We start from the raw sequence: 20395 nt of genomic DNA, 5'->3' as shown, positions 1-20395 counted from the left end.
ATTTAATATATTTTATTAAAATAGGCCCTGATGAATTTCTGAATTACACTGTTATCTGTGGTATTAACTCTTCCTCCCTGTTATATTTCCTATTAATTCATTAATTTCTGCCCTAACATTAACATTCCATCCACGGATTTAGCCTTTGGCTGCTCGTTTCTCTAAGGCCCTGAGCTGCACTGTTAGGTCAGTTTCCATCACAGCACTGCTTTTATTCTGTCCCTTACATTTTGGCATGTTTATCTCATTCAATTCTAGGTTGAAAAGTTCCTTTAAGTCTTGTAATGACCCATTCTTGATTCAGTAGCTGGATATTTAGTCTCCACAAATCTGTGTAGAGTCCATAGGTTTTTTTGCTACTTTAATACTTTTTTATTTTATTGTGTACTCAGATAAAATACATGAAATTATTTCAATTTTGCTAATATGGAATGATAATCAAATTCATAAAAACAAAACAAAAACTCCTATCAATTAAGACACAGCTAGCTAGCAAACCTTCCATCAGGAAAAAAGAAAACGTTTCTGAGGTAAAACAGACTGCAGGACTTGTCAGCACCCAAATGGTCCTGCTTTAGGTATTCCACTGGGAGTAAAGGGACACTGAATACGATGCAGGAAACAAAAGTTACAACAAAGTGGAACAGATGCAGATGATCGTTAAATAAAAGAAGAAAATTCTACCAACACAGAAAATTACCAAACTACAAAGGTGACCAAGAAAGGAAGAGAGAAATGAAGAAGCTCTGAAAATGGAACTGTTTAACACAATGAGATAGTGTATCTTCATCACTAACACCTCTGAGGTAAAAGGGTAGATTTCTTTAAGATACAGACTGAGTGATAAAGGCAACAGCTAGATACAATGGTACAATGCCTAGAAGAAGCTCAAGTTTACCCATAAAATATATAAACAAGGACTGAAAATGAATAGGAACATGCAAGCAGAAACGGAAAGTGAGCAGCAGAGCCACACTTAAATCAGCTCTAATAGACTTTAAATCAAAACTGGGAAGAGACAAAGACATTTAGAATATGACATTAAAAACTAAAACTAAGAACAGTCAAGAATGAGGAAAAACAATCTGAACAATGGGAGATCTATAAACTTACAAAGCATTACTACATGAAATGTACATGTAACTTAAACTTAGGAACAAAACCTGATTTAAAAATGGGTAAATGACCTGAATAGAAATTACTTCAAAACAGTTACACAAGAGCCAAAAAGGAAAGGAAAAATTATCAACATCACTAATATAAATCAAAACCATAATGATCTACAATCTCACTCAAGGTAACATAGTTGATAGGAAAAAAATTATGATGCCGGGTTGGGGATTTGGCTCAGTGGTAGAGCGCTTGCCTAGGAAGCGCAAGGTCCTGGGTTCGGTCCCCAGCTCCGGAAAAAAAAAAAAAAAAAAGAAAAAAAAATTATGATGCCGTCAAAATGCAGAGTTAAATATGAAATCAACATAGGGGCCTATTAATAAATAAGTATATAATGAAAATGTGATATAACTGATACACATACAGAGTAGAATATTAACTAGCCGCAAAAGATGTAACATTCTGCTAAAGATTATGCTAAATGAAATATTCAGCACAGAAATACAAATATTGCATATTATTTTATGTTGTAGTCTTGCCTGACAAACTGACAAGATTTACAGTCACTTAGGAGGCAACTCCCTGGTCATATCTTTAAGGTGACTTGTAGAGAGCTTTAACAGAAACAAGAAAGCCTATCCTGAGTGAGTGATACTGTACAGACTGAACTAAAGACTGAGCAAACTAACTGTGGGAACAATGTGATCAGGGGCCTGCTACTCCTGCCTCCAGACTTCCCTGCTGTGATGGAGTATATCCCCAAAATGTGAACCAAAAGAACCCCTTTTTTGTCACAGCAATGAGAAAAGTTAATGAAGAGTAAAGCTTTAGAGGAAAAGGAGCCTGGTAAGGACTGCCCAGGGAAGGACTAGAAAGAAGGCGGCCGATAGGTACAGATGTGCCTTTAGATGAGAGGACTTAATTCTGCTTTGTATCACAGGATAACCATTGTTGACTGCAATTAATGAATAAATTAAAACAGGATTTGAAAACAGGATTTTGATGTTCTTAGCACAAGTATTAGAAGTTTGAAGTATGTTGAATGTCTGTGTCTCATTATTATACACTACATATACTAAAATGTCACTGCACATACTTTAAACATGTACAGTTACTATATGTCAATAAAAAAGATAATTTTCTAAAGTCTCGCTATTTATTTTGAAGTGTCAATTTACAGAACTTGCAAATCATCATCATCATTACTCAAACCTGTATTTTGGCACTATAGTTTGAGATATATAGATTTGGAATATAGAAATGTTTTAAAAATGGCAAGAAAAACAATGGATGGTAAAACAGTCCTTAGAAGGTTCTCATTTCTAAGTCTCCCGTCAAAGTGCGACGTGCTGCTTTTAGTGTTGTAAAGGGTGTAGTCTCAAAGAGCAGACAGAGTAAGGGTATTCCCTTTGAAAGTAACAGTCATGGCAGACGCCCATGTGACACAGACTTATCTAGGTCTGGTAATAAAGTCAAAAAGACAATGCACATTTGAAAATGTCTACAAGGCATGAGTCAGGTTGCGAACACGCGACTCATTCAAGCCACACTGAGCTAGCCACTTTCATAGTGTAACCTACTGAGGTGATCCTTCATCCTTGCCTTGGGATTACATTTTGGGATTCAAGTACCTTTTGCCAAGCAATATTTAGGGCCTGATTTTTCTTCTGGTCAAGATCTTCTATAGTTGCAAGGATTTTGGATTTGTCATTTTCTACAATTCTTTTCTTCTTCATCAAATCATTATACTGAAAGGAAAATAGACAATTTATTTGTAAAATACAAAATTTCTTTCTCATTCATGAGTTTAGTCAGTCAAATAAGTCTCATCCTATTTACTAGAAAGATACAATGTACCAGAACTATAATACAAACAAAGGTATGAGAAAAGTAAACACTTCTCCTGTAACCACATATAGAAAAATTCAACTACCAAAACCAAGAATTTGTTAAGTCCTAAAAATAGGTAGGTTATAGTAATAGTCCCTTTTCTTCGTAGCATTTGAGGCAAGCTGGAAAATGTCACGTGAAAACTTAAGTACAAATTTGTCAGTTTTATCAGTGCCAGGAATAAACTTTTAATTCTTGACAGTGATGTTTATGTCCCATGTTTTGAATTAGTATCAATTCCATATATATCTTATTCTCTAATACAAAGTACAAAATGAATTTTGCTGAATTAAAAGAAGAACATAAAGCGTACAGTTCCTGAGAATGTTCTTTCCCTGTGAGATTCTCAGTAGGGAGACTTCCTCACACTACTTCATCGCAGGTTCATTAATAAGTGATACTAAATTCTCATCCTAGACTGTAAACCTTTTGTCATGAAAGAAGAGATGGATACACTATCAAGGAACTGAGAGTGTTAAAAGCAAGAAAATGCTGCTGGAATTATAGTAAAATGGTGGATAATACCCCCTTAGCAGTTTTAGTCATTACTTATACAATGGTTTTAATACACACTAGAGGAAGAACTCAGACCTCAGGGTATAAGGAGTGAGGGTACAGACCAGCAGCAAACCATATTCACAAGGCGAGTCTAAGAGTAAGTGGTTTACATAAAAATGGCCATATATTTGAACATTAGTCACCATGGGATGGAACTATTGTAAAGTATTAAAAGGATTAGGTGTGACCTTGTTGATGAAAGTGGATCACTGGGGATGGGCTTTGACATTTCTCGCCTCCTACACAGAGCACAGTATAACTCTCAGCTGCTGCTTCAGCCCCTGTCTGCATATTGCCATGCTGCCGTCATGATGACAATGAACCTCTGACACTGTAAGCAACTCCAATTAAATGCTTCTTTTTATAAAAGCTTCCTTGGTCATGTCTCATCAAAGTAAGGCAAACATGTTTATAGCAGACAGCAAAGGCCGCCAATACAAGACAGCAGAAAGTGAACTAATCTATAGCAAAAAACAAAGAAGAAATAATGAAAACGGAGGAACAGGTAAACAAAAATAGAAAGATCCTACTACATTAGGCAAAGAGGCCATAAACCATCACAGATGCTACGCTGCTCCATTATGGACAACGCTGCTAGGGAGGACACTCACCCGCTCTTCGGCTTCTGTCAGCACATTCATAGCTCTCATGTTGACATTTCTCCCTAGTTTCTCTTTTACTTCTTGCAACTTCTGAAGTCTCTGGCCAGCTTCTTTGGGGTTGTTTGTTTTGAAATCATAGGCACTATTAGGTTGGCCAAAGAGGTGTTTCTCAGCATTAATCCAGTCATAATCATTCAACATTTTAGATACCTGGCCACACATACAAAAGAAAGAAATAAAATTATATTCAATACAAACATTTTCAAGCCAGTTTCCTAAATACTTACTAGTTTTAAAACAAGTATTTTGGAAAAAAAAAAATCACAATGACACAAAAAAGGAAGGGTGGATGGCTTCTCTATAGCAGTAAGGATGAATTCCTTTCTGGGGATTGCAGACTTATGAAGTACAATGCACAGAATCATCTTCCCACCAAGCATTAGCCAGGATAAATGAAAAAATGAGTATCATTACAACGTCAAATTGAATGTCTTTTTGTTCCAAGATACTCTGTCCAGAAATGTTTTGGTTTGGTTTTGTTATTCCAATTTTGGAATTTATACACACACACACACACACACACACACACACACACACACACACACACACACACACACACGGTGAGATATCTCAGATATAGGACCTAAGTGAAAACAGAACATTCACAGGGAATCTGAAGATGATTTCCCATGACATCTTTACTGCGTCTTGACTTTGGTTCTGACCGGGCCCAGTAGACCGGGTGTTGATTTTCTCCACGTGGCATGTTGGCACACAAAATGGTTTAAATTTTGAAGCACTTAAGATTACCAGATTGAAGATGCTTCATTTGTATATTGAAAACATCCCTATTAAAATTAAATCAGATGAGGGTCATTCAGATTTTACCTAATCCAACCTATTGCTTCAAAAAGTAATCTGTGTGTAGCTTAAGTTCCTTAGAAATAGCCACAATATTTGATGAAGTCATGAAAACCTACCTGTGACTACATAATCATTTCTCAGAATTATAACCTAAGGAAAACAAAGCCCTGAATTCTGACTATCCCTACTTTCACCTCTTCTGGCAAGATAAACTGTAATGTTTCATATAGTACAAGTACTTCAAATTTGGAATTATAATCCTTAGTGGCTTTCCTCTACACTGCCTGAGTTTCCTTCTTACCAGTAGAGTGCAGTCCTTGTCAAATCTCTTTACTTCAACTGTGTGGTAGATCTAAAACACAAAGGAAACTTTCAACTACAGTCTGGCTACTGATGACTCTAAGGTCTCTGAAGGTGCTGGATGGATGTGTTACCTATCCCTGTAGCTTCAGTACAGTGTCTGATGGAATAATTTATTACAAAGGCAACCACAGTCTTTAAAATGTCTAGCAAAGGAAGACATCTCAAGTGCAACTAAAAACTGAGGATAGCTTTGCACTGTACAAAATCATTTGGATCTCTGAAAAACCAATGTCTTTACAATGAGACACACACACACACACACACACACACACACACATTTGTGAGTTCTTCAAATTCAACTTGTAATAAGATAGTGTATATTATTATTACTAATAATACATTTTATCAGTAAGTATGAATAAGATTACCAATCACATTGGATACCATTAAATATTACAGAAATACATCTTATAGAGAGGAATAAATGTGTCAATTAAATTTAAAAACAAATCATTTGGGCTATTATTGAAAACGACTGTTAGTGACAGCAGTGATCACGGCTGTAAACTCAAACATACCTTAGGCTATACTTCTGCCATTTGTAGCCTATTTGTAGCCATTTGTTTCCTAGTTCCTAGAATTGTTCAGCAGCTCAGAAACAAAAGCCTGATTATCCAGGTTGTAAAACTAAACATAACCATACCTTCGCAGCAGCGTCGTCAGCTTCCCGTTTGTGTTTGCTTATGCTGTGGTCTAACTCCTTAATTTTAAGCTGAGAATCATTGTTTTGCAAATTGTGTTTTGCCACTTCCGCACATTTATCTTTAATTATGTTGTCCTGGGCTGTTATTATTTCTTTTTGCTTCATCAGCTCATTTTGAGCTTTATTAACTGATTCCTAAATTAACAACAGAAAGAAAAAATAATGAATATAATAAGGTAATGAGTAAGAATTTTAATTCTGCTTCAAGTGTGTCTGACAGACTTGGAAAGCATGTCAATATGACTCCATTTAATGGTTATATAACTCTTGACATTTTAAATCCAGAGTAAAATGAGTCGTGAATCCAAGCATGAGGTAAACCTCAGATTACCACCAAAAGAATTGGGCTGATATTCAATCCATGTTATAAACAAGACATTTACTACATGTAGTGTAGGGGGAATGAAAGCCTGGGAGGAGTGACTACAAACTCTGACCTACTGTGTCTCTCGGTTTAAATAGTACAGTTCTGAGCAGTTACCTAACAAGAAGATAAACTGAGAGATCCCTAAAGAACAAGAGGAAGGGCAAAGATAAGGGCTCAAGGTAAGATAACCTGACCTAGGAAGTTTCCCTTCTGCAAATGTAAGGTGATATGAGTTTGACCTGTGGTAACAGAATGTCATAGCATTTGATGTGAACACAGGGGTCAAAAGAAACACGGGGAACCCATTTTGTTGAAACCAACAGACTTGGTGCAAAGAAAAATTTCTTATCCTGACTCTCAGGGCCATGTGCTAGATCTAAGAGGAGGCTACCTAAGTGGAGGCTACCTAAGAGGAGGCTACCTAACTTTCAAAAGACTAATTACAGGGTGGTTTCACCTTCTACCAACTCCCTCAAGCCCCTTTTCTTCATCCTGGATGTGGAAGGTCCTTGTAGTAAAGCTAAGATCCCAAACTCACAGGACAGTCTTTACATGAGACAAAAGGAGAGAACCCATAGCTCTTCTATACTTACATTAGGGGGAAGAAAACTAAGACAAAGCCAAGTTAAATACAATAATCTGCCAAAAGACTCTAAGAAATGATTTCCTAAGTAAACATCAATAATAATTTAGATTGGGGAGGGGCACATTAGAGAAATAACAGAATATAACAGAGCAACAATGTTCTTCTACACCTCGAATTGTTACATGTGCTCAGATTGATTTAATTTCTTTATAATCCCTAGACATGTTCATTAATGGTCTTTTACACGAGCGAAAAAAAAATCAAGGCTTATCTTAAAATCCAAAGATATTTTAGCTCTTAAAACCCTTTGAAGAAAAAAATGAGTGAAATTCTGATACATTAAAGGGGAATTAATACCCAGTCTTATCAACTCTAAGTACCTGTGACAGAGGCAGGCATATGATGACCCAGGCTGATTGAAAAGGAGCAATACTGCAGATGCAGCTGCCAGTGTTTTCTGCACTGGGAGAAAATACACATGAGCCCTATCACTTCAGACTGAGCAGAAATGGAGTTTTAATCTTGTTTGTCTCAAGCCAATTAGTTAGTAGGAAGTTAATTTCTCTCCTTAGCTCCCAGGGAGTGTGCTTATCTGCTCTATCAGCAAAAGGAAATAATTTTTAAGGTAAAGCTTGATTGAACAACCTTTAAAAACTAACTCATCTATCTTACAGTTTCCTATTAAAAGAAGAATAACATGATGTTGATAGTGCATAGTATAAGACAAAGGAAGAAATTAAGATTAAGAAAAGCAAAATAAAGGAAACCAGAACAACAAAAATTAAAATTTCCTTGGAGGCAAGAAAGGAAAATTGAACATACACTGTGCAAAACATCCAATCAACATGAACTATAAAGTTGAGACAAATTATAAATTCTTAGTCAGAAAATGAATCGTTAAAAATTGTTATTCTGCTACTAATGTAGTATGTAATAATGTGTTAGCAAAATGGAATGTAATCAGAAATAATGTCAAGAGCGAAGCAAATACTTTCGAAAATACCACAGGCTACGTGAAGAAGCAATCATTCTCACAGAAACCATTGATGGGCATCTCCAGTGACTAGCTCTCCTGGGATGGAGGAGGATACAGGGAGCATATAGGGGTGACTCAAGCTGAGATTCCAACCAGAAGGAGATAGAAGTGGCCACCTCTTACAGGCAGGTAGGAGGAAGGAGGGTGACATGAATCCATCCACAAAACCTTCAACCTACAAGATGTGCAGGGACAAAGAGACTGAAGGAACAGCCAACCACTGAGTGCTTCAACTCAAGACCCATCCCATGTGAGAGCCAACCAACACAGTGAATGATGCTCTGCTATGTTTGCAGTCAGGAACCTGGCACAACTGTCTCCTGAGAGGCTTCATCCAGCAGCAGATGGAGGCACAAGCAGAGACCCGCAGCCAAACATCAGGAGGAGCTTGGGGAGTCTTGTGGAAAAATCAGGAATATAAGTGAGCGAGAAGACATACAGAGTCAACTAAACTAGGATCATGGGGGTCACAGGGCCTGGGCCACCAATCAGGGAGCGTGTAGGAACTAGACCTAGACTCCTTACACATTTGTGGCAAATGTGCTACTTGGTCTTCCTGTATGCTGGGCCTCAGTGTGAGAGAATGTGTCTAAACCTGCTGGAACTAGTTGTTTCAGGGTTGGGTGGTACAAAAGAGAAGGGGAGGGAACAATGGGGGAAGTGATTTGTAAGAGTGGGAGTGGGAAGAGAGGAGGAAGGGGGCTGTAACTGGGGTGTAAAATGAAAAATAATAATTTAAAAAAGCGACTACTCTTAAGGGAAAAGCAACAGGACACAAGTACATGGCAAAGGTAAAATGTTCTTTACTATAAAGTTTCTATGTGGATGGAAGACCTCTGTAAATACTATGCATATTTAATTAACACAAAATTCATGCCCCTTTTAAGAACAGCATCTCAGCTAAAAACACAAGCACTTGAAAAATGGAGGTCATACTAGAGATGCAGGTGTAGAAGTACTACAAAAGACTATTTAAAATGATTATAACAGGTTAAGAACAAGCGTGTATGACTCAGCCTTCACAGTCCCGCTTCTGAGAACTGTCCTTTTCTCCTTATCAACTGCAACACGATTGCTGCTTTACAGTGTACACCACTATAGAGACACTGTAGGAGGGCAGAGCTGTGCCTGCTGGTTTCAGTGTGCTTGTCTCAAAGGTAGCTTACCAAGTCCAGGGGACAGTACCACACATGTCCTACCATGGGACTTTACATGGCTCCAGGCTGGATATCACCCAAAGGAAGTCCTCACAAAAATCTGTTTCTCAGGAGCCACATACACAGCCTCTTTGCAGACAGCTTTGTCTGGCAAACCTAAATCATTGCCAAATGAGTCACAGCTCTGCAGTCAGAGCTCGGGTCCTCAGCCTGAGGAGTAAAGAGGGGCTCCAAGGCTGTATCTGTGGATCAATCACTTCAATCCTGGGGTAACACCTGCTTCTTCCTATTGTTCTTATGCACCTTAGAATTCTCTTTACCTCTAGTGATCAATCCTTTCACCCTAACAATTTTTTTTTAAAACTCTGTTCCTTTTCCCTCATGGATTTGAGTCAATTCAGAATGGAAATCTGCTGTGATTTTATAATTTTCTGGAATCCCCATTTCACTTCATGCTCTGATCATAAATGAAGACTTAGAGCACTAAATCAATCATGTTAATTCAACATTTCATAAGTAGATGAGCATTAAATTTTGGGTTAGGAGCCAGGCCCACCCATAGCATCAAAGCTGCCGTGCAGAATATGGAAACCTCACACCAAGAGCTTCTGAATCTGAAACTGTAACAGACGCCCATGTGACCAATTCCAGGAAAACAGCAGGGACCTAATTCTCACTTTCTTAAGAGACTTCCAGGCTTAGGTTATGAGACTGTAAGAGGAAGAGTGCAACCCTGACACATCCCTCACTCTGATAATGGGTACACCTTAACTCCTCTCCACTTCCCCCAATCCGCTACGTCAATAACCAGATGCCTGCCTTTCTTCCTCACACTACAAGCTCCCTCCCTACCCCTGGTCTTCAATTCTGGCCAGCCTGAGACCCACAGCTCACCTAAAAGGCATTTCTGTGGAATACTCAGCAACCACTTGACAAGGGACCTCCCTCTTTCTCTGAAATCAAAGGGACCTACACTCTCCCAGGAGCTACAGCCCTGGGGGTTGGCCTCTCATGTCCCCACTCCCATACACACACACACACACACACACACACACACACACACACACACACACACACACACACACACACACACACCCCCACCCACACACACACACTATCTTCTGTGTGCTTCTTAAACCCACTCCCATACACACACACACACACACACATATACACACACACACCAGGCTATCTTCTGTGTGCTTCTTAAACCCAAACTTCTATGAATGCAGTAAAATTTCTTCAATTTGATAACAAGTCTTACCTTGTTTTTGGCCACTTCTGCTGCCATTATTTCAATCTGCCCTTCATAGGCTTTGATGGCTTCGTTCACAGCGTCAAGCTGCTGTTCGTTAGATGCATGCTCTCTTTTGAGCTCCTCTAGCTCCAGAGTGATAGCTTCAACCTCCTACAGAAACACACATTGAAGGTTAACTGCTGACGAGTAATTTAGTTCCACAGAGATTAACAGCACTTCTATTCAAGTCTGACTGTTTAGTGTTAAACTATAAACAGGCCAAGCTGTTATCTCAGAAAAAGAAAACAGAAGCTAATAATCCCTTTTAAAATTTTGACTTTAGAAAATTGCATAGTTTATTTCGTTTACCTGTAATTATACTATAGAAAAGTTATAAAATTTATATAACATGAAGTAGTGAGCTTTGGTGACAACATTTTTCAGTGTGCAAAAGCCTTTGTATCTTGATTTTGTTTTCTAATATAGATTTTTAGTTCACTGGCAAATTATTGTGAAGATATTTAATGAAAGAATTTTAAGCTGGGTTGAAAGTTTGTAAAATTTAGAATATAGTCTTTGGAGACATAAACACATCCAAATCCCAGCTCTGTCACCATGCAAAAAATATTAGAGATCAGTCTACAACCTTATGACACCTTGTTAATATAGCATACTTTAATATCTAACATTGCATATCCACAGGTAATGATAAACAGGAACATCAATCTGTTAATCCTCTGATCAAAGACACACACAACATCAAGATTTGCTTGACTCAACTGCAGAATTTACAGAACAGTGGCTTGTAAGATGCATAATTTACAATTTATATAAATTGTTTTAATTTTAGAATCAACACTGATGAGTGGCCAGCCCATGACATACATACACATATACATACATACATACATACATACATACATACATACATACATATATATATATACCGATTTTAAAAGCTTGCTAAGTAAGGCCTTACCTGTTGCTTTTCTTTCATTTTCTTGCTAGATGCATCAGCCTTTGTTTTGGCACAATCCAGTTTTTTCTGAGCATCCTTCAGTTCTTTCTCTCTTTCAGCTTCTGCATTTTTCATTTTATTCTCCAATGCCTCATATTTTTCTTCAGCTTTCTTTTGGATTTCTTTTGTGTTTTTTAATGTCTCCTCACTTTCCTCTGAATCACAAGGTAGTTAAACATGGCTAACTTAATAACACAGACAAAAGCTTATAAATTAAATCAATTTAGGAAGTGTTTTGAAAAATTAAAAGCTAGAGTTTGAATATTTTAAATCATTTTAGTGATGTTTTGGAACTGGCATAATAAAACATAAATCCTATTAAAAGCAGTATTTGAGTTATCTAACAATCTCTGAAGTTATTTCTTCTGAAAGATTAGTTTGTATGTGGGGAGGCAGAGGCATGTTTTTGTTTTTAAAATGATACGGATAAAACTCAACCTTGCATTAACAAAGCCTATGCTAGACTACTGAATTACACTTCCTACCTTACAGTTCAAACCAACACTATGTTAACACTATTTCCATGACTTAGCTATTCCTAGCTTACACTGATTCTGCCTACTTATGCCCAATCATGTACCCTTCCATGACAATAGAGAAGAACCAGGACAACATGCTTAAATTAAAGTAAACAGGAAGAATGGACATACTCCTGTCATGTGTGACATCTGTCAGAGCTAGGATCATGGTAAAAATATAATTCCAGAAGCTAGCACTGGACAGTTTTCTACTGATTTTCAGTGCAGAAGAGACACATTACCAGAGAAATGCACATGTAGACTTTTGTCATAATCAATGACAAAAATAAAACAAGCAGCTATATATAATTAAATTATAATGAAAGGAGGAAAAAAAAGCTTCTTAAAAAATATGGAGCCCCAGGAATTTGCATAGAAAAATGTGTGAACACAGTCCATAAATGATGTTGTGTGTGAGATTTCTAAGACCTTGTGAGAAATCTCCAAGTAAACAATTCTTGTAATCCTTGTTCTCCATGACACTGGCTGTAATTGGAATGTGCTTTCATGAGTCTCCTAGGTGTAGCAATAGGAAAGGGGTTTACTTTAGATTACCCATCATCTTATCATTATTAGTCAGAACAATGTTGCCAAGTAAGAATTGTCCTCACGACAGTATACAGCTTAAACTAATGTGACCTCGTCCTCTTAACTATATACAGTCCAAACTCAAGTGACTTCTGTTCACATGACCTTGCTCAACCTTCAAGAATATCCTCAGAGTATAAGTTGTCTGATGCTCTGAATAAAGGTGGTTATTGTATGAGATTTTAGTTCATCTCAATTTTAGGACCTACTCTTCCAGGTTGCCAAGTAAGGTAGCAACGCAATCGTAGCTATAAAATGAACTGTATTGAACATTCTGGATGTCAACAACGGGAGAAAACAAGTTATAGGAAAAAATGAGCAAATAGGAAGCTTACAAGAATAGAAACCCAAAGATCTGATAAACATACAAAAAGATCCTAAACTTTAATGATTAACAAAGTTCAAATTAAATACTAGTGTAAATATTCATGTCACCTTCTCACAACTGTAAGATTGGAAAATCCTAAAGCGTCTAGAAAAAGATTTAAAGAAATGAGATCTTTTCCATACTGATGTTAGTGAACATTCTTAAAAAAAAAAAAAAAAAAGTAGGGGACAGTTTTGGCGATGCATAATAAAAATGAGGATGATCACGACCCAAGACTCAGAAGTCCCATGCTTGAATTGTCGTATAGAAAAACACCCATGTGCTAGAGAATCAGTCTTCTGAATTAAAACAAATGTAAGCAGCACAAAGAGATCAGGCACAGTGCGTTTCATCTTACCAATGGTTTTTTTAAGGGCATCTAATTCTTCTTGCTGCTTATGGTAAGAGCTTTGCTGAAGTTTAGTTTGCAACAAATCTCCCTCCTCTGTCTTCATCTCCCACTGCTGTTTCAGTTGGCGATACCTTGAGAAGACAAGTTTATAAGTGCCCTTGGTGTCTGAGACATGCACTCGCGTGAGGGTCTTACTGGAAGCAATACGCTAAAGTAACCTCATGTGAATCAAACAGAATGAGATGACAATGGTGACCATGGAAAGCTATCACTCAGGGTAAACTGTAAATGGTCACGACACCAAACAACTGTTTCTAAACTAGCCTGAATTGTACAAAGCACTAGAAGTGATCTTTGAATAAATTAAGTTTATGTAAATATTTTAATATACCTGTATCTATACAATCACTACTAGAAAAATAAAGTTAATGTCAATTCATAATATATAAACAATACATAAATACTGCCTAAATAAAAAAAATTGCCTAAATCTGGTTACCTACTAATTACTTCCCATTTTCAAAAGTCAGTAATAATAATGTTACTCACTTTTTATAGTGAAACAGATAGTCTAAGAAGTCACGGGATTCACCTTAAGCACGTGTAGTAAGCCTTTTTGTCAATGCTATCCTTCTACTCATGTCCTGGCTCCTCATCTGGTTGCAAAGTATTTAGCTAACTCAGGTGCAGTGAAATCCCAAGTTCATACAAATTCAGAACACTAGAAATCCGTAAGCTCTGAGGGGAAAGGACTGACCTAAGTGTGAACGCTATCCTGAGCATTCTTCCTTGACAGTAAATAGACAGCCCTTTCTTTTCCACATCACTAAACATTTGTACAACACAGAAGGGCTTCTGCTGATCTTGTATTTTTAAATTTTCAAAATCAGTTTCTTTTACCTCAGTGCTCTAACTAGTCAATAAGTTAGTCTGAATAATTATTCTCCTGCACCTAAAAAAGAATAAGTAAATAAAGATGCAAAGCCCAGAGCACTGCTTACTGGCAGCACCTTGACAGAGCTGCCACAGGACGGGGACGCTCTGGTGCATCCCTTTACAGAACAAAATTCAGGTACTCTACAACCAGTTAAAGGAAATAAAGATGAGGGGCAAAACGGTTGTTTTCGCAATTTCATAGTGGGATGGCCACTCTAATGGAATACGAACATCTCTTCTATTCATGAAGATGACGATGGATCTCACATTTTAGTGCAACTTTAAACTTCAGGAACTGAAAGACTTACACAAATTATTTTACCATTTATACTTATTTTACATTCATTCAGTATTGTAAATTCTAAGGAAAGTGGTTTTACCAGTCTCTGTTTACCGTCTTCAGAGGGACTGGAAAACTTACAATTCTATTTCAAGCAACGCAATACTCTGCAATACTTGGTGAGGTGGCCGTAAGGCAGGCACTCACTGCTAGCTCACTATGAGGCCACAGTAAGGTGTCTGCTCGGAAGCTGTGTTTGGCCAGGGTTTTCCGGGTCATCATACCAGATTTTCAGTACTGATTCCCTGGACAGTTCCCAGTTTCTTTCCAGACTGGCATTTTGCTTTACAACTATTTAACATATTTTACCAAGTTATGCTTTTTCTTAGCTATAAGAAACTAGGAGGCAGAAATATTTTAATCACTTCCATGTGAAGGGTACTTGGCACATACAAATCACTCAATAAATATGTATTTGAGGATGTAATATCAAGAGAAACAAAGAGGTAATCAATCCAGGAAAAAAGCATCTATCTGATATCTGAATTAGAAACAGTGAGCTCAAAAGCAGACCGCATGTCAGGCAGGTTGGCCCACCTTTAACTCAGCACTGAAGAGGCAGAGCCAAACGAATCTCTGAGGTGAAGTCAGCCAGGTTCTCTGAAAGGAACCCAAACCTACACCTACACAGACTCACATTCTACCACCAGTAACTGCACATCCACGGTTTAACCACAACAGCAGAACAATAAAACCACTTAGATGTTCACCTGTGCAATTCACATTCACAATGGGATTGTATTCAGTCATTAAAAATGAAATTACGGAAATTACAATCAAATTGATGAGGGAGATGGAGATGAGGACTTTGTGGGTAGGAGGGGTGGGCAGAACCACCAAAACCTGCTACATGGTGTGTTAAATAAAAGAATAAAATGCCTTTCTGCTTACTTTCCGACATGAACTGATCTGCCTGTGCCTCTGGCAACACAGCTCTCCTTCAGATACTCAGGTCACTGTGTTGCCAGAGGCCTGTCAGGCTGACAACTACTGAAGGCTGCACCACACTGAGCAAACAAACTCTAAGAGCTCAGGCATGGGGCGCGCCCGTATATCAGCGCACACCCTGCCACGCCCAGCTGGTCAACAGCACCACACATTTCCTCAAGAAGAGGATTTCTTTTGTGTTTAATTAGACTCTGGTAATTTCTTTAACAAAGATAGCCTTTTAAATCAGAAAAAAAAAAAAGTGGGTAAAAAAATTAAACTCAAAATATATTCTAACATTAAAAATAATCAGATAGTCAATTTCCAATAAATTTCCATCATGCAGAACACGTAGCTTAATCCAATACAGACTCTTACTTTTCAGCGACATTTTTAAGACCAGCCAATTCCTCTTCCAGAGCCTGCAGTTCTTTCTCCTTTGTCCTCAGCTCAGCTTGAACATCTTTGAGTTCTTGAAACTTGGTTAAAATAGAAGCCGCCTGGGACCTAGCACCTGGATTGAGTTAACAGAGGATTTGGATACGAAGTTACCATATCCTAGTAAACATTCTTTTCTCAAAGTGAACTTATGATGAGAAGGAGTCTACTCCAATACCCAAGCCTTAATAAACACGTAACTGATAAAAAGCAATCCTTGGTAGACGTGGTGGTAGTTTACTGATTCAAAATAACTGTTCTGTCTATGGGATCTATCTTGCTAAGGCAAAGTTTTCACTCCAGACACTGAACTTGGCCATGTGATTTGTTCTGTCCAATGAAAATAAAACCTAACCCTTGAGCGTTAGTATATAATTTACTATTTGCCCTAAGGAAAACATGCTGAGCAGAGGAATTCTTCAGAAGGAGTTACGGTACGAGACCAGGCAGCAGAGTCAAATGACCTGTGTAAATGTAATATGTATGAGATAAACGAGCTCAAGCCAACAGAGCTATTATGTTACCACCTTATAACTTGGCCTGAGACTCTCGAGATGCAGGAAAATCATCAGAATAAACTGCCTTTCCATACTGTACAGGCAAAGATACCCATCTAGCAGTGACAGTTTGAAATACTATGCTAACAAGGAAGCTCTGTAGTTGGATGGAAGGATGCCATTAGAGCTAATAAATACAGTATCATACATATGGCACTGCTTAAACAGAAACTCCAAGCACATCTGAAAAACTCTCGAGACTGTCTTCTGCTTTACATTATTATCTGCCATGCAGATAGTACTCATTGATGATGTTTTAGAAGTGGGATACTTGATCACTTAATTAATACAACTGGCCTACACAGACACTAAGTCTTGGGCTGGAGAAATGGCTCAGGGGTTAAGAGTATTTCCTGCTCATGCACAGAAGCAGAGTTTAGTTCTTAGCACCCACACTGGAGAGCTCACAACTACCTACATGCTCCAGGAGCTCTGATGCCAGATTCTGCCTTCTGAGGGCAACCACACACATAAACACACATGCATCATCATATACATAAACGACAGCAAGGCTTTCAAATGAACATTTGAAGAGATATTAAATTAGGTGAAGAATACAAGCTACAACCAGACTTCTAGGATTCCAACTCCAAACTTGTGCAAATTACTAAGTTACTTAACTAGTGGTTTTTAATTTCTGCCACTACGTATCAGAGATATTCTGATTAATATTCTGATATTATATTCCTATCTTAAAGTTAGGGATTATTTATGTATTCATAAATTCACAATATATAGACTCATATTTATATATTCATAAGGTTCACAGACTGGGGCTTTATAAAATTCACTATACATGTATTATCCAATTACGAGTTCACTATTTGTTTTAGGACCCTGAAAAGCAGCTAGTACAAGTAAAAACAATTACTCTCATTTTATTAATTGTGAAGTCACATGTGGCTAGTGGATACTGTACGTGGGGTAACACTGTTTTCAATATTTTCTGGTACAGAATAATTATTCATTGTTATTATATTATTAGGCCAGAGTATTAGAGAATAATCATTACTTTCAATTCATTAAGGCACCATTTTCAAGATTCAACATGGATAACAGCACACTGCAAAGTGAGTTATTCAATTTCTTGAGAAAATGGGTAATAAGGCTAAGGATTTACAAAGTAAAAAAAACCTTTGTGACTGCAACTGAGCAGAAAGTATGCAGAAGCAAGCCCCTATGTCCACCACTATCTGTGATGGTTTGTATCTGCTTGGCCCAGGGAGTGGCACTATTAGGAGCTCTGGCCTTGTTGGAGTGAGTGTGGCCAGCCTTGTTGGACTAAGAACAAACAGGAATGACTTTAGAGGAATGAGCTACTGAGTTGATTCATGATAATGGATTATGAGCCATTTAAGGGCTTTGACACTATTCTGTCCTTTAAAAAGCAACTGGGAGATAGAGAAACTGCCTCAGAGGCACAAACTATTTACCACAGAATTGTTAACACAACATACCTCCACTCAATGTTCCATGAGGATCAAATACATCACCCCCAAGGGTTACAGTTCTGGTCATTATTCTTTTATCAAAGGCCACTTTTTTGGCATTATCCATATTGTTACAAACAAATGTTGTTCCGAAGACAAATTCCATCGCTTTCTGAAGTTCTGGTTTGTAGTCAACCAAGGAAAGAGCTACATGAACATTGTTAGGACCAACCTACAGGGAAACAAAATATGTATCACAGGACATATTTCTTTGAAATATAAACTAGTAAAAACTGCAATAATATATAAATTACACAGTCCTAGTGATAATTTGTTTATTTACAGTACAATTTTAACACTGGAAGACCTATCATCAACTGAAACAGTTTAAACACTAAGCGCTAGGGTGGGGATAGCTCACCCCTTTAATTCCAGCCCTTGGAAGGCAAAGGCAGGTGGATCTTTGAGTTTGAGGCCAGCCTGGTCTACAGAACGAGTTCCAAGATAGCCAGGGCTACACAGAAAAACTTTGTATTGGAAGAAAAACAACAGCAAAATCCCCCACAAAACACAAACTCCTAAGCACTGTAAGTTTCTTTCAAGAAGGCAATACCAAGTTTGCACATCTAAATGGCCTATATAAATACAACTATTAATGAAAGTAATCTCTCTATCAGCATAGTTACAGAATATTTGGTTTCAATTATTAGTAATTTGTTTCAGTGAATGCTTTTTTATTCAAATGAACTATAGCAGCCACTTTCAAAAACCAAAAATAAATGCAATGACTAACCGAAAGGATAAAAGAACAGGCAAAGCCCTAGTCTTCCACTGCAATCACAGTCTCTTCATGCACTTTCCCATGTTCTCAGAAACTTAGCATCGTTATGACAAGAGCAAAACAACAATAATAGCACCATGCTCAGAACTTCTTTTGATCCAGCAGACACCATTAACAGATCTCGCTACAAACTCTAAGACAAAGCGTTCTTGAAGGTGTTTGAAATTCCAACTCACCACCAAACAAACTAAAAAGCACTTTCAACTACAAGGGCATTTTGAAATTATTTGATTGAAATGTTCTCAATAATACTAAAGACACTGACTATCTGCTTAGTGTCTTAACTACCAATGCCATTTCTGGGTTTCACATAACTCAAACTCAAACCCTTATAAAGCTACTCTCTAATAAGCTCGTTTTGTTGAAGACATATTTGGCTTCTTCTTTAAAATGACTTCAAGTGAGTTGGTGTTTTCCTGCATGTATGCCTGTATGAGTGTGGTAAACCCCCCTGAAATTCGAGTTAAAGACAGTTACGAGGTGCCATGTAGGTAATGGGAATGGAACCTGGATCCTCAGGAAGAACAGCCAGTTCTCTCAACAGCTGAGGCATCTCTCCAGCCCAGCTTCATTTTTTAGTCAGTGTTCAACACCCAAAATGGGGCACTAGAGAGAAGGCTGTTCAGAATACTAGCTGCTCCTCTAGGACAGTTCTGTTCTCAGTACCCAGTCAGGCAGCTTATAACCCCCGCTCCAGGTCATCCAAGGACATGAGCATATATTCATACACATCCTTAAATAAAACAAATAATAATAAAACCAATTCTTTTTAAAAAAAAATAATAAAAACGTATGGTAAAATAAAAATGTATTTCCTTATACACATCTATTTTCTTATTAGCAGATACATTACAATAGGGGCCATCTTATCAGTTGACCAGAATTCTACCTGAGTATATCCCTTAAAATTACTATTTCCTAAAGCTAAAAGAAGAGATAAACATTTAATTAAGACAATAAGACTTACAAGATTTTGAGCAACCCTCAGAGTTTCAGGAGCAATACATCTGGCTGAAATCTTATTGAGAGGAATTATTGTATATCGACGCTTCAATTCCCCCTTTTCTAATAGTTTCTTACCAGTAACCTAAAACAGACATATTAAATTGTAAGAAAAAAACACTATAATGGAATGTATACAAGTTTAGGAATACATTATCAAATAAATATATCCGTGGTGTGTTTTTCCCAAGGTAGATCTTCAAAGTATATAAAATAATTGTAATTCAACCTTACTAAAGATGTTTTTGTGGGCATGTAAATGAATTTGGTCAGTGTTTTGCTCAGTGATGTATGTCAGAAAAATTACTGTACAATGCCATCTGAATACAGCATCTTAAAAGGAAAAGCTGATGTAGCTAGAACAGGAGGCGAGGTGTGGTAGGATGAGCAAGCGCACAGAAACAGGTAAAGGGGTGCAAGTCTGCAATCAGAAAGGGAACTGCATCTGGAAATACAATGTTTACGGAGGATCCTTCTCCTGGCTTCTGTGTGTACACACACATATGCACTGTGTGTGCATATGTGTGTACACACACATATGCACTGTGTGTGCATGCAAATAACACACACAAAAATGTTACTGTAATAAAAACATTGACAGATTATTT

General features: G+C 37.6%; 1 protein-coding gene across 1 annotated transcript in view; it reads right to left on the bottom strand.

The window, feature by feature from the left end:
• Window positions 1-20395, bottom strand: part of Smc2 (structural maintenance of chromosomes 2) — a 47481-nt gene that overhangs the window by 7273 nt on the left and 19813 nt on the right. The window contains exons 14-22 of the mRNA XM_032904421.1: window positions 19753-19872; window positions 17972-18176; window positions 15898-16033; window positions 13323-13447; window positions 11453-11646; window positions 10501-10644; window positions 6031-6225; window positions 4170-4370; window positions 2742-2858 (exon numbers count right to left, since the gene is read on the bottom strand). Coding sequence (XP_032760312.1) covers window positions 2742-2858; window positions 4170-4370; window positions 6031-6225; window positions 10501-10644; window positions 11453-11646; window positions 13323-13447; window positions 15898-16033; window positions 17972-18176; window positions 19753-19872 — 1437 coding nt within the window. The remainder of the gene's footprint in view (window positions 1-2741; window positions 2859-4169; window positions 4371-6030; window positions 6226-10500; window positions 10645-11452; window positions 11647-13322; window positions 13448-15897; window positions 16034-17971; window positions 18177-19752; window positions 19873-20395) is intronic.

Source organism: Rattus rattus, chromosome 1, assembly GCF_011064425.1.
Source record: "Rattus rattus isolate New Zealand chromosome 1, Rrattus_CSIRO_v1, whole genome shotgun sequence".
Classification (NCBI taxonomy): domain Eukaryota; kingdom Metazoa; phylum Chordata; class Mammalia; order Rodentia; family Muridae; genus Rattus; species Rattus rattus.
Note: the sequence above shows the minus strand (reverse complement) of the source record. Positions and strands in the feature narration are given on the sequence as shown.